At 37.5% G+C, this 13,992-nt stretch overlaps 1 protein-coding gene across 1 annotated transcript in view; it reads left to right on the top strand.

The window, feature by feature from the left end:
• Positions 1 to 216: 216 nt before the first annotated feature.
• LOC137017645 (complexin-1) overlaps positions 217 to 13,992 on the top strand; it is a 59,913-nt gene continuing 46,137 nt past the window's right edge. The window contains exon 1 of the mRNA XM_067382096.1: positions 217 to 295. Coding sequence (XP_067238197.1) covers positions 265 to 295 — 31 coding nt within the window. The 5' untranslated portion in view covers positions 217 to 264. The remainder of the gene's footprint in view (positions 296 to 13,992) is intronic.

Genomic DNA, 13,992 nt, shown 5'->3' with positions numbered 1-13,992 from the left:
ATATGAAAAACGCGGTATTATATGTCGAGTTACACTATTCTACAATTTTTAAGGGTATTTTTTTTTCTTAGGGAAAGAATTGCTCATATCCACTTCTTTTTACAGTGAATAGCTCTTTATTTAAACAGGTTTTTTTTTTTTTTTTTTTTTGCTATTAAGTAATTGTCTGTTTCACATTGTAGATCTGGCAACAAGGAACTACTTGAAAAGCTTAACCTGAATGTAATATTTGGTTGAAGAAGGCAGGAATAAAAAGCCATCATCATGAATTTTGTTATGAAGCAAGCATTGGGAGGTAAGTTTCAGATTGTCCCGTTTCTCCAAACATGACTCTCTCTCTCTCACACACACACACACACACACACACACACACACACACACACACACACACACACACACACACACACACACACACACACACACACACACAGAATAGACAGAATAGCAGTTTATTTTTAACAAAACTGTACACTCGTGCAGTATGCTTACATAGCTGTACCAGTTATGTTTAATCTTTCTTATATATTTCCTTTCTCTTGCTTTGTATGTCATGCACTGCTCTTTATTTGCATGCACATAGAAAGTGAACAAAGTGTTGCTTTTTCCTTTGTAGCAGGCTACCTATCTCAGTCTAGCATAGCTTAGCTTCAAAAAATGAAGTTTAGAATAATATCGTGATAGTTAGAAAGCATTTGATTTGTTGGGCAGATCAGTATCATCACAGATAGAGGTTGTGTGTCTTTGCGCATTTCAGAATCTGCCGCAGCACCCTCACACTGCCTGTTGTTTTCTTGATAAAGGGGTTTGTTTTCTAGCTGGAGGCCAATTTAGATGTTTTTCTCTTTTTACTATACTTTTTTTGATTAATCTTTTTGCTCATTATTATTATTATTATTTCCATTTTAATTATTCTTGCAAGACATTTTATATCCAGACACACTAGAATCATAACTATTGACAATGTGCTCTGCATAGCCTAATCAAAAAGATAATAATTCCATAAATATTGGCATTAAATGTCCAAACAGAACTACATCTTAATGTGGTTTCATTAATCTCCTTTGCATTCATAATGAGGATTTTATCCGTCTCACTCTGTGCCGACTTCCGCTCGTCAAAGCACTTAGTCCCATCAAGACTGAGATTGACAGTCCAGTCCCGAGGGATGTCAGGAGAGCAGGACTGCAGCGGTTGATTAGCATGGATGTGCTATAAAAAGGTGGCGTACGACCTGTTTCATTAACCAGCTGCCGGGTAAAGCAGCCCTTGAGGGTCCTGCCCTAGTCCACTTGCTTCGTCGATACCGAAAATGAGTGAAATCCACTGAGCTGTACGGAAAGGGATTTCACCCCTGAGAAGAAAAAGTGGTCCCCGGCTACTTGTTTACTCTCAACTTTCCTCTCTCATCCTCTCATGTCCTTTTCTAAGAGTAGCAGTGCGTGTCTAAGATAAATTGATCCTGGCTTCAGATGTTTTTGGATTGTTATGTTTTAAAGATCTGAAGTCGCCTATAACTAGATTTGCATGTCCTTCAGGAATTACCAGTACTTGCAAGGTAGCAAGAGAATACGTTTTAGATGAGCTTAGTTTCAGGCTTCGGTTCTGTGCAAATGATGATGACACTCATGGTGCTTCTTGTTTTCACTTGGCTGCACACAAGAATCAGCGATAAACTGCCGGTTCCTATATTATGCTAATTTACAAGTACATAATTTTATTTTTGGGGGCCTAGAATATATTTACATTATTTAATGCTTGAAAAACACATTATTTTTCTTTTACTGTACATTGCTGCAGCACCTCTTTTCACCCTCTGCCAGAAATGCTGTGTTTTACTCCTGTCTCTTTAAAGCCCACCTTTCTGAAACGACCAGTCTGCTCTGATTGGTCAATTGGCCCAGTCTGTAGCAATAAGTCAGCTGCTTAGAGAGTGTGTCAGAAATGTAACATAATATGGTTTCTGGTCCCAAGGCTTTATGAGCAGCTGTAAATGTTACAATATTTTGATCACTGACAGTATCCTCACCAGATCCATCAAGTAACAGTGACACTAATATTGATTGCGTACTTGCTCTGCAGTAATACTTGCAGTAATACTTGCTCTCCAGTAAATCGCTGAGGCATTGCAAGTTTTGCTGATGATACTTGTGTATTCTTTTGTTTTATGCTTGCAGTAATTAAGAGAGAAATGAGTACACTTTTCTTATTATATTGTTTATTATATTGTTTGTAACGAATAGATTGAGGAATACTAAAAAGGTTAATGTTTAACATTAAAAAATGAATGAGGGGGAGGGTAGTGAATGACATTCTGGGTCGATAAAGACCTGAGTTATGTGTTCAAGGGTTAAGGGCGTGCCAAGGCGGCCAGTAGGTGGCCATTATGCAAATGTTCAACATAGTAAAATTGCTACATTATGTCACAGAAATGTACACACTGTAAAAATAATTTTTCAAAGTTGTAAATAAAATGCACGTTGTACTCCAAAGGATTACTGGAGTAAGTTTTACAAGAAAATACTGTTTCAGGTTTTTTTTTTTTTTTTTTGCAATATATATATATATATATATATAAACAGCTATGCTACAAAGAAAAATAGATAAAGCATTTAAATATATACAAGGAGAACCAGGCCAATCACAATTTACTGTACAAATGGTTGCAGGAAATCACTTGCAGCATCTTGGAATATCAAATAAATTGAAGTGGTTGTATGTATTTGCTCTAAAGCTTTTATTGCATCCATACGTGCATTACTATATTGGCCCATGTGCTTGCAGTCTCCACTGTTGATTGATCCTGTAAATCAAGGAACAGGCAATCTCCATTTGCCAGCAGACGTTTTGACGGGCCCCCCACACACGGTTCTGACCGGCATTAGATAATAAAGCTCAGGCTGAAGTGAAATAATGGGCCTGTCTGGCTCAGTAAGAGATTTAGAGGCAGCAGGTCAGCATGTGGCGAGAGAGTTCGGCACTAAAGCTCACGGATGTAAGACTAATCACGGTTATGTGAGAGAAATCTCCTGGGCATCCCTGCAGCATCAGCCAGAATGCAACCAGAATGGGAGTCTACCCTTATCCACACACATGCTCTCACACTTACTCATCTCACTTTCCTGCTGAATTTCACACACATTTGGTCTGTCTTCTTTTCTTCCAAATCTTTTGCTCAGTACCACTCACTTGCACATACACTTGTGCAGTATTTCCTCACTTACAACCCTGATATTCTTGACCACTTCCTCCCTTCCTCCCTCTCTTTGCATCTCTCTGGCTAAAGCAGATTGCTGAAGTGGAAAGAGAGTCCTGAAAAGGTTGGTCAGCATTGTTAATAAGCTTGACATGCCTGTCTGTGCTTTCATTTTTAAAAGTTTATTTCCAGGTTTAAATAAAGACAGTCACAGATTTCAATATGCTCTTAGGCCTCACCGTATATATAATTTTCATGATTAATTGGGATGCTCACATTTGTGGTAAATTAACACCTGTTGTCATTAATATGCAAGAGCTGCTCGGCTGAATCCAATTTTAACAACTGCATGCACTGAAGCGTTCGGACCTGAATCAGATCACCTTCACACTAGAGCCAGCACTCTCGCACCTCCTGCGGGGGTCTGGCAGGCAGCTCTGACAAAGGGTCACACATTAACGTAGGTCGTGCAAATGCTTAATCTAATCAAAGGTCCCTAATCAGAAGCACAAAGCAACTTCAAGTCAACTGAAATTAACTAAATTGAGTTCTATTGAATTGATGGCTGTGCAAAACTGTGCTGTAATTCCACATCACGGCTGTCACAAGGGTTAATTAGATTTACATTAATGATGGAACAAATTAATCACGTGAAAACAAGCTATTACTTATGTCATGTTTTCTCATTTAAAAAAAAAAAAGCTTCTGTTCTGTGTTGGCAGGGCATATCAAAACGCTCGCCCCTTATCTTTAAATAAATTTGCATGTCGGTTGCAAGTGGCTCAATTTACTCATTCATTCTATTCAGAGCATTTTATTGGACAAAAATAAGTCAAAACCTTGCCTGAGCCCTTGCACTAGCATACAGATGACCTAAAAGCTAACAGTCATGAACTAAAATCCAAACCTTTAAATGACCACAGTAACCATGCTCATCAATGATAATGAAGTTTGTCTCTCTATATTCCTGTGTATCTTTCTAGGCTAAAGGAAAAACAAAGCCAGTGACGTCAGGAAGCTCAGCTCAGTGCAGCACCATTGATTTATGTGATGACCTATAAACGACTGATCACTTACGCTCAGCCGGCATGATTTTTAACCATGTAATGAGCAGGACGGTAAATGCAATGTGCTGAAATCAATACATCAGCTGAGATTGGTCCAAGGGCCGATCCCTCCGCTGGGAGGAAGGAGGTTAGATGCTAGATCCGGCATTTCGGCCAGAATCAGACAAACATTAAATTGATTATAAGGCTTTTAGGAGCTCTTAGAGCCAGACTCTTGGACTAATCTGACAGTCATCAAGTTTTTAATTGTAATGTGAGCCTCTAAGGTGATCGAAGGGAGGGAAATCAGGCAGAGGAGGAGCGATAATGTCTAGAAGGACCAATGAAACATCCTGCTTGGCCAAATTTTGTTATCTGGTAATTTTGCTTAAGAGCAGTGTTTCTCAAACATTTTCTTCCCACTTTGGAGGTAGGGAAGGGTTCCGATTCCCACCTGTCCCCAATCGCCCCAACAAAATGTTAATAAACTAGGCTTTAAGTTTAAAGGTCATTGCACACTGAGTCCGAAATTCGCATGCGAAACTTTCGCACGTTAAAAAATAAATTCGACTTCACGTTATGTCAATCGCGTTTGCACACTGCCTCCGAAACTTTCGTCCGTCAAAAAAATATTCGGATCAGGTTCGATTTTCTGTGTTTTTCGCATCCGTGGCACGCATTTTGAGAGACGTTTTGACAATTCAGAGCCACCGTACGCGAACGCAAAAATCCAGAATGCCATCTGACAAGTTGATCCTCGTCGTCTACAGCACAAAACAGCAGCACTGAATAACAAATAACGTGAGGAATACAAAGAAACCGAATATAAAGACATATTGTGCCAGTAGTAAAGCATCAAACAGAGCCACTGACATCCTGAAGTAATCTTTGAAACGCTCGGCTAATCCCGCAGCTCCTTCTTGATGAGGTGAATTCTCCTTTCTCTCTATGCAATATTGGGATTGAATGGACCCAATATTTCCTCTTTCTTTTTCTCTTTTGAGGAGACAATTAATCATGCTCACTGCTGCTTGAAGACTTCATTTTGTATTGTTTTGCGATTTGTTTTGTGATTTTTTCGGAACGCATTCATTAATACGCATCGGACTCAGTGTGCAAGGTTTCTGTGCATGACGAATTTTTAGGATTGCGAATACGAAAAAACGCATGCGAAAATTTCAGACTCAGTGTGCAAAGGCCTTAACCGTTAATTTATTAACATCACATTTTAAAACATTACATCAAATAACAGCATTAAAAACTTTCAAACAGAGAAAAAAAAGTGCAATTATATTATCACTTTGAATTTTTTTATATAAAAATTATAAATTAAAAATTATTTGAGTTTTTTTTTTATGCGACCATTAGGCCGTGTGTCCACCTAAGCGTTTTTTTCCAGCTGCTAGCGTATTTCTTCAATTGTTTTCAATGGGAACGCCGCATTTTTAAAACGCCAGGAGCGTAATAGGGGCCGTTCACAAAGAACGCGTCTTTGCGTCTAAAAACGCGAGACGCGGTGCTCAGGAGTGGTTTTAAAAAAAGCGCAGCATAGAACTGCGTAGAACGCGAGTGTCTCGAGACGCACTTTTGAGATGTGAGGCAATAACGACAACAACATGGAAAAAAGAAAATAAGATAATAATGAGCGCCTCCAGTTGTCATGCCAACTTGCTACTGTAAACAGAAGCTTGCAACGTTCGCCCCGCCTCCGAGTTCTTCTGATTGGTCCACTGTTTTGGAACTGACATTGATGAGCGGCGCTGCATGTAAAAGTTGAAATTATTTTAACTTGACACGGCGTCTTAAAAACGCGGCGCTCATGTGAGAGGCGCTGCAAAAGACGCGAGACGCGAGCGTAACGGTCATGCACGTCCGTCAAGCGCATGTTTACATAGAAAAACAATGGGAAAGTAGCGCATTGGAATAGAAAAACGCGTTCTGTGTGAATGGCCCCTAACGAGGCGCTGAGCATCTTTTTCACGCTCAAGCGCTGAGAGCTGGGCGTTTTTACTGGTCGCCTCGAGTTGAAGAATGTTCAACTTTGAGTAAAACGCTGCGCTCATCACTGTCACTTTTTAGCCAGCCATCCAATCAGAGTGGAGGAGGGGCGGGACAAATACAACTCCGACCAACTGTCTCATTCTTGCTGTACAACATTAACAAACAGAAACAAAATGTATGAGAAATTAATATTTCTGGTCTCAGAACAATTAATAGCAAGTAATTCCACATTGTGTGAACATTTTTAGCCTGAAACAAATTACCTGCAAAATCAGTTATAAGTAACAGTGACGCGGATATTCCGTATCATAGCAACAAAGCGTCTCAACGGAAAAAATGCTACCGCTCTTAAGCGCTCAAAGACGGGCGTTTTAAGCAGAGCGCCTAGCGTTTTCAGCTGGCTAAAAACGCTCTGGTGGACACATGGCCTTAATGTTTCCATGGCGACGCATCATGCTTGTCACGCCGCAGCCACAATAATACTGTATGACAGATGTAACGCTTTTATTTCTTTTTTTTATTCAAAATATTCACAGACTTGCTTACCATGTCATTAACTATCTGATATTCCGATTCTCAAATATATATATTGTTTTGTCGTTTAAATACGTTGATACATGATCTTGATCTATAACGCGAGATGGGCGCCGCCATGTTTGTTTGCGCAGCTGTTCAGCGAGCCCTGTCAGTTGGATTTACAGCACGTCGTGAATTCATTAATTTCTCCTGAAATCCATGCAAGTAAGTGGCCAGTGACCTGGGAGAAAAATACAAATAGAGTAAACTTTATTGTTACTATGCGTGTCTGATATGAAAAAAAAACACGACGGCAAATTATATTTGAATTGATTGTTACTGCTGCTTCCATAGACATCAGTATGTACTTTACAAACTCTAAATGCATTGTTTTACTAGTACTTATGTATATTTAAATATCTGACACCTAAAACAAACATTATGTTGTTGAAAACACTGCTTAGTTGTGATAAATGACAAGCGCTGCTGAACGCGTCCGTCTCTGGCTCAGCGCCAGCCAAAGCGCGAAAGCACAGTTTGAATCTGGCAGTTAAGTGACATCACTGAACGTTATAAATCCATATTTGGGACCGTACTCTTAGGGGCACATGAATAAAAATCCCATATATGTGGGACTTAAAAGGTTAATAGAGATGGTCACAAAAATGACCAAATTTCCTCTCGTTTGTCGCGCCCCACCTGTCATGTCTCTATTCCCCACCAGTGGGGCGCGCCCCACACTTTGAGAAACGCTACCTTGGAGCATGTGTTTTCCAAATAAGGTCAGCAGAACACTTGAGATGAGAAATATTAACATTTATTGAATTTTAAATTAGTACTTCATACATACAAAATGGCCCTTAATACATAACATTTATATTTCATTCTGATTTTTAAAAATGTGAAATCTTGAGAGTTGTAATCATCTTATTCTATTGACAGTCATTGTTTTTATAAGTAAGAGATTAAAAAAAAAAATGAAAAAGAAACATTTATAATGTATGAGCAAACATTATATATATGAATATTATATTTTAAATTGGCAAGTATGAAATAGTATACAAAATAGTATACCAACATATTTAAATATCTTATTTTGATATCATATATATAACATTTGCTCATACAGAATAAATACATAGAGCTGCCTTTATATTTTGGGGGGTCTCTCACAAGGATATTATCATATTTGGGGGTCCTTGGCATCAGTAAGTTTGAAAAACACTGGTCTACAGTAAACCTACATACCCATGCACAGACTGTAATTCCTCATACATTTTCACACCTGTTTTAATGGCTCTCCAGGACAGGATGCAATATGTTCTCCTGTCCCTCCTGTAGACAGTGTAAGAAACAGTATTGCTGTGAATCGTGCCTGACCTTACACCTTTGAGCGGAACACAGTGCTCTCTCTGTTTCTTTCTCTCTTTCACTATCTCATTCCATCTCTCTTTTGGGTCAGCAGATGACCACATGGTAGGACACATGGGCAGGTTCTCCGGCTGTAGGTTTATGGCTCTGAGCTGCAGGGACTACATGTGTGCAATGGCCCTTTCAGTTCCACACAGAGAAAACACCTGCCATCATGACACACTCACACACACTTACACACACACACACAGGTTTGTTTTACTATCTTAGTGAGGACATTCCATAGACGTAATGGTTTTTATACTGTACAAACTGTACATTCTATCCCCCTACACTACCCCTACTCCTAAACCTACCCATCACAGAAATCATTCTGCAATTTTATATTATTTTATATCATTTACATTTTTAATAAAACATTGTTTAGTATGTAAAGCTATTTTAAATATGAGGACTCATTAAAGGTCCTCATATTTCATGTTTACGTCATAATACCAGTGTAATATACACATTATACAAATTTGTGTCCTCATAAATCATGAAAACACACACACACACACACCTACACACACACACACACACACACACACATCCACAATGCATGCATCAAATTGACATTGTGATCTGCTCATGTGCAAATGATGCCATGTGGACACCTTGTCAACACATCAATTCACAATCAATGTCCTTTAATTGCCAAGTCACATGCAGTGTCACATTTGCACATACATTCATATAAGCACACATACACACACAGACACAGCACAGATGGGCTCTGTCCCCAGAATGACTGTGGGTTATATATCTGGTCAAGCTGAAGCCATTCATGTGTGTTATAAATGGATGAGTCATGACTTTGGACTGGCCTATGGTCCTACACGGTGCCATGTGGCTCCAAAAGGTCTTTGCCAGTTAGACACAGCAAAGTGCAAAAACTGAAAAAAACTGGAAGTGAAATGATCTTCATTAATAAGGTATTTTTTTTCAACTGCTTGCACACAAAATCCATACTTGTCACACAATTTCTGAAACCTGACACTCAAACACCAGAACCACTCACCAAATCTGCAATACCACACACTAATCCTCGGCCTTCGACTCAGTTTTCAATTTCATAAAACAGTTTTTGCAAAACACACACAATTCTCCATGTAACACAAAAATCTATCAGGAAGTATATTGATTTCCTTTTTCAAACACAACCATTGTTTCTACACATGGATGATGTATTTAATTTCTTTTGTGTAACACTGTATTCACAACCACAAATGCTTACAGTAAAAAAAAAAAATAGTTTGGTTTCAGTCTTGCTTTCATGTTTACTGTGAATTTTTCAATATCTCTCTGCCAATTACTTTGAGTCTTGTATAGAAATGTACATAGGAGCTCATGAAAGAAGAGCTTTAGATTTTGAATAACTGTGTATACAGTGGGTATGGAAGGATTTCAGACCCCCTTAAATTTTTCACTCTTTGTTATTATTGCAGCCATTTGCTAAAATCATTTAAGTTCATTTTTTTCCTCATAAATGTACACACAGCACCCCATATTGACAGAAAAACACAGAATTGTTGACATTTTTGCAGATTTATTAAAAAAGAAAAACTGAAATATCACATGGTCCTAAGTATTCAGACCCTTTGCTCAGTATTTAGTAGAAGCACCCTTTTGATCTAATACAGCCATGAGTCTTTTTGGGAAAGATGCAACAAGTTTTTTTACACCTGGATTTGGGGATCCTCTGCCATTCCTCCTTGCAGATCCTCTCCAGTTCTGTCAGGTTGGATGGTAAACGTTGATGGACAGCCATTTTAAGGTCTCTCCAGACTGGTGGAGGGCTGCAGTGATGGTTGACTTTCTAACTTTCTCCCATCTCCCTACTGCATCTCTGGAGCTCAGCCACAATGATCTTTGGGTTTTTCTTTACCTCTTTCACCAAGGCTCTTCTCCCCCGATAACTCAGTTTGGCCAGACGGCCAGCTCTACACTCAAAAAAATGATCCTAAAAATGATGATAATTTAATTATGGACAGTGGTTCCACACAAGCAAATAGTTTTTTATTAACATTAATAGAATTTTTTGAATCTATGTAATTTTTTTGTGTTGTGACAACACAACTGAATGAGGACGAATCTATTTAAAATAGTAATGTCAAATCAAATCAATGCAATTGCTTCCCTGTAACTTAAACTTGTTAAGTTTAGTGGACATGCTTTAGTTTATTTAAAACCAGCCAAATATGTTTCATTCAACCAACAAAAGGAGATTTGTTTCAAATAACTCAATTAAATTATGGACAGTGGTTCCATCCAATTAGGTTTTGTTACTTTAACTCAGTGATTTCTATTTAAAGTAACTCCCTTCAAAGCAGCATTTATTTGTGTGTGATTACCTTGTAGAGACAAAAAAAGACAAGATTTGTAACAAGTTATCAAACTGTATTTGTCAGTTGCAATAAACTGTGTTTTAAACAGCCTGTTCAGTCATTACATTCAAGAATCTTTAAACTTGTGCAGAATCTTTAAACTTTACAAATTTACAAAAAAAAAAAAAGTGTCCAGATGGTAGTTTGCTCTTCAGTGCACTTTATTGGATAACTTGTTGCCATCAACTTTTGCAGTGCTTTGAAAGTATACCTGAATCCAGGAGGGTAGCTCAAATTCAGTTCATATATTAGTCCCATCAACATGGCTGTATATGGCATAAGGGACACTGCTAAGGTCTGAAGAACCTTTTACCCCTCTAACACCACTCCAACATCTGCTAGGCTCTCTTCTATATCTGCACCTTCCAGTCTTATGAAATAAATCCCCATCAAAGTCTTCTGAATCGCCTCCTGTCCTGTCCTAGTGTGGATATTAAAAAAACAAACAAAAAAAACAAATCAAAAACAGTACTCTTAAATTCGGGTTCTGGTCATCCCAAACGTCTTCCATTTAAGGATTGTGGAGGCCACTGTGTAGGAACCTTAAGTGCAGCAGAATTTTTTTTGTAACCTTGGCCAGATCTGTGCCTTGCCACAATTCTGTCTCTGAGCTCTTTAGGCAGTTCCTTTGACCTCATGATTCTCATTTTCTCTGACATGCACTGTGAGCTGTAAGGTCTTATATAGACAGGTGTGTGGCTTTCCTAATCAAGTCCAATCAGTATAATCAAACACAGCTGGACTCAAATGAAGGTGTAGAACCATCTCAAGGATGATCAGAAGAAACTGACAGCACCTGAGTTAAATATATGAGTGTCACAGCAAAGGGTCTGAATACTTAGGACCATGTGATATTTCAGTTTTTCTTTTTTAATAAATCTGCAAAAATGTCAACAACTCTGTGTTTTTCTGTCAATATGGGGTGCTGTGTGTACATTAATGAGAAAAAAATTAACTTAAATGATTTTAGTAAATGGCTGCAATATTACAAAGAGTGAAAAATTTAAGGGGGTCTGAATACTTTCCGTACCCATTATATTTGATATATCCAAAAATAGAATATTATGGCAAAGGTGTTTACAACGTAAGACGAATGTTTGCTTTTGAGATGTGTTTGTGATATTTTGAATGCAGTGCTTCATTTTGCAAGAGATGTGAGGCATTTTGCATTTTGTGTGTGCAATCCTTGGAACATCCCATGTTGCACTGCTAGAGATGTCTTCTTAATGAGTTTTATTATTTTTTTTCTTTTTCTTGTTTTGCTTTAAAAAAAAAAATCCTTAAAACAAGATAAATTAACTTTTTGAATTGTTTATTTTAAACTAGTTAAAAAATCTGTCAGTGTAGCAAGACAAAATTCACTAGTATTAAATATAGCCTACATACTCTAAAAACAAATCATAGATGAAAAGCAAGACTTCAAAATAGCTGTAGTCAATAATTTTATCTCTTAAAACTCATCTTTGATCACCAAAATAACATATTTAAACGTGTTTTTTTTTTTTTTTCCTGTGAAAAAAATCTTAATGCCTTAAAATAGCTTGAATGTAACTCTACACCCTTGCTTCATTTAATATAGATGAATCTATGAATATGATAAGTAGTCCCAAGTAAGCTCAGACGAGATCCACTTGGTCAATTTGAGGTAAACGCTGCACAATGGTGACTTTTTTAAAACGTCGGACACATAACGGTAATTAATATGATTAGTGTTTTGCTTGATTACGTTATCATAAAGCTAATAATGTGTTGCCAATTTTACACAAACCATGTTTACATTCACAAGTCAGACAGCTGACTTCTTACAATCAGTATCCTTAGAAACGCTTTGAACAACTCAGAAAGTTAGTGGAGAAAGGCATATAGTTCATCATAACATCATAATATGCATCATACACCCTCCATATTGCTAAATCTACCCGATTTTTCATGAAATATACAGGGGTAACCTTCTTTTGAGACTCCCTTGTGTGGTCAGTTAATGATATGCTGAAGTCTACCGGCACGCTGACATGATTGATTATGATGTCAGAAACACCAGTGATTTCAAACCGCGGGTTTTAGACTGTCTTTGGTTTACTGCAGTTTTAAAGAGAAAATACTCAGCAAAGGTGTTGACTTATGAATTTGCACATGGTTTGTCTTAAAACATGTTAAAAACACCAGAGAGATAGATAGACATAAACAACATTAAAAACTTGATGTTCACCACATCTATCTATCTATCATCTATCTATCTATCTATCTATCTATCTATCTATCTATCTATCTATCTATCTATCTATCTATCTATCTATCTATCTATCTATCTATCTATCTATCTATCTATCTATCTATCTATCTATCTATCTATCTATCTATCTATCTATCGTGTTCTAGTCAGATGATCAGTGATCTTGTCCCACGCAGTTATTGATTTATTGATTTTAGTAGACCATTAGAAAGATCTCTCTCATTAGTAATCATCATTATCGTCATAAACTACTGACGTCATGCTTCTCCTCATCCTCACCTTCAGCATGGCAACTTTACAGCATTGTTAAACATTTCCCTATATCTACTTATAAACTGAAATTTGATTATCAGAACTAAATAAATATTTTATAAGAACCTTTGTAAAAAAAAAAAGAAAAATTTGAATTCTCTTTTCCTGATGCATACACAGTCATTATTGCCTCGTCTGAAAAAAAAAAAAAGTTAGGAAAATAAGGGGAAAAAATGATTTACTACCTACTGATCTGGGTCAACATTGTCCAAATGGCCCCATTAAAACCTGTTTGACATTTCATTTCCTTGATTCATTACAGGCAGCTCTCAAAGCGTTCTCCTCAAATGTTACTTTCCTCCTGCAGTCGGCCTAATATTAATCCAGTGTCATGATACCATTGTGAGGTTAATCTCAGCCATAAAACAACCCCGGCCAAGGGAAAAATTATCATACGCCATATCCCAGAGCTCCTCAGTGAAGATTATTATATGTCTGCCGGCATGACAAACACTTTAAAATGTCCTTGTTTTAAGAATTTTTTTTTAGCTCCAAGAATAAAGACGTCTGACCTAATTTAGGAATATTCATGTATAGAAATAGATCCAGACACAATAAACTCAGGATGTCTCTGGAGAATTGAACAGGCTCTAAATAAAATCTCAAACTAATAAGTGAAAATTAACTCCTTACACCCTTAAAGGGAAAGTTCACCCAAAAATGAAAATTATACCTTGATTTATCAGCCTCAAGCTATCCAAGGTATATGACTATCTTCTTTTAAATGAACACAATTGGAGTTATAATGGTAGTGAATGGTGCTCGAGATTTTAAAGCCCAAAAAAGTGTGTGAATCCATCTACCAGTTATCCATACGTTTCCAGGGGGTTAAAAAAAAGCGAAGCGAAGCAATGGGTTTTTGTAAGAAAAATATCCATGTTTAAAACATATAAT

This window comes from Chanodichthys erythropterus, chromosome 1 (genome assembly GCF_024489055.1).
Source record: "Chanodichthys erythropterus isolate Z2021 chromosome 1, ASM2448905v1, whole genome shotgun sequence".
In the NCBI taxonomy this organism is placed as follows: domain Eukaryota; kingdom Metazoa; phylum Chordata; class Actinopteri; order Cypriniformes; family Xenocyprididae; genus Chanodichthys; species Chanodichthys erythropterus.
This window is presented reverse-complemented; position numbering and strand designations above follow the sequence as displayed.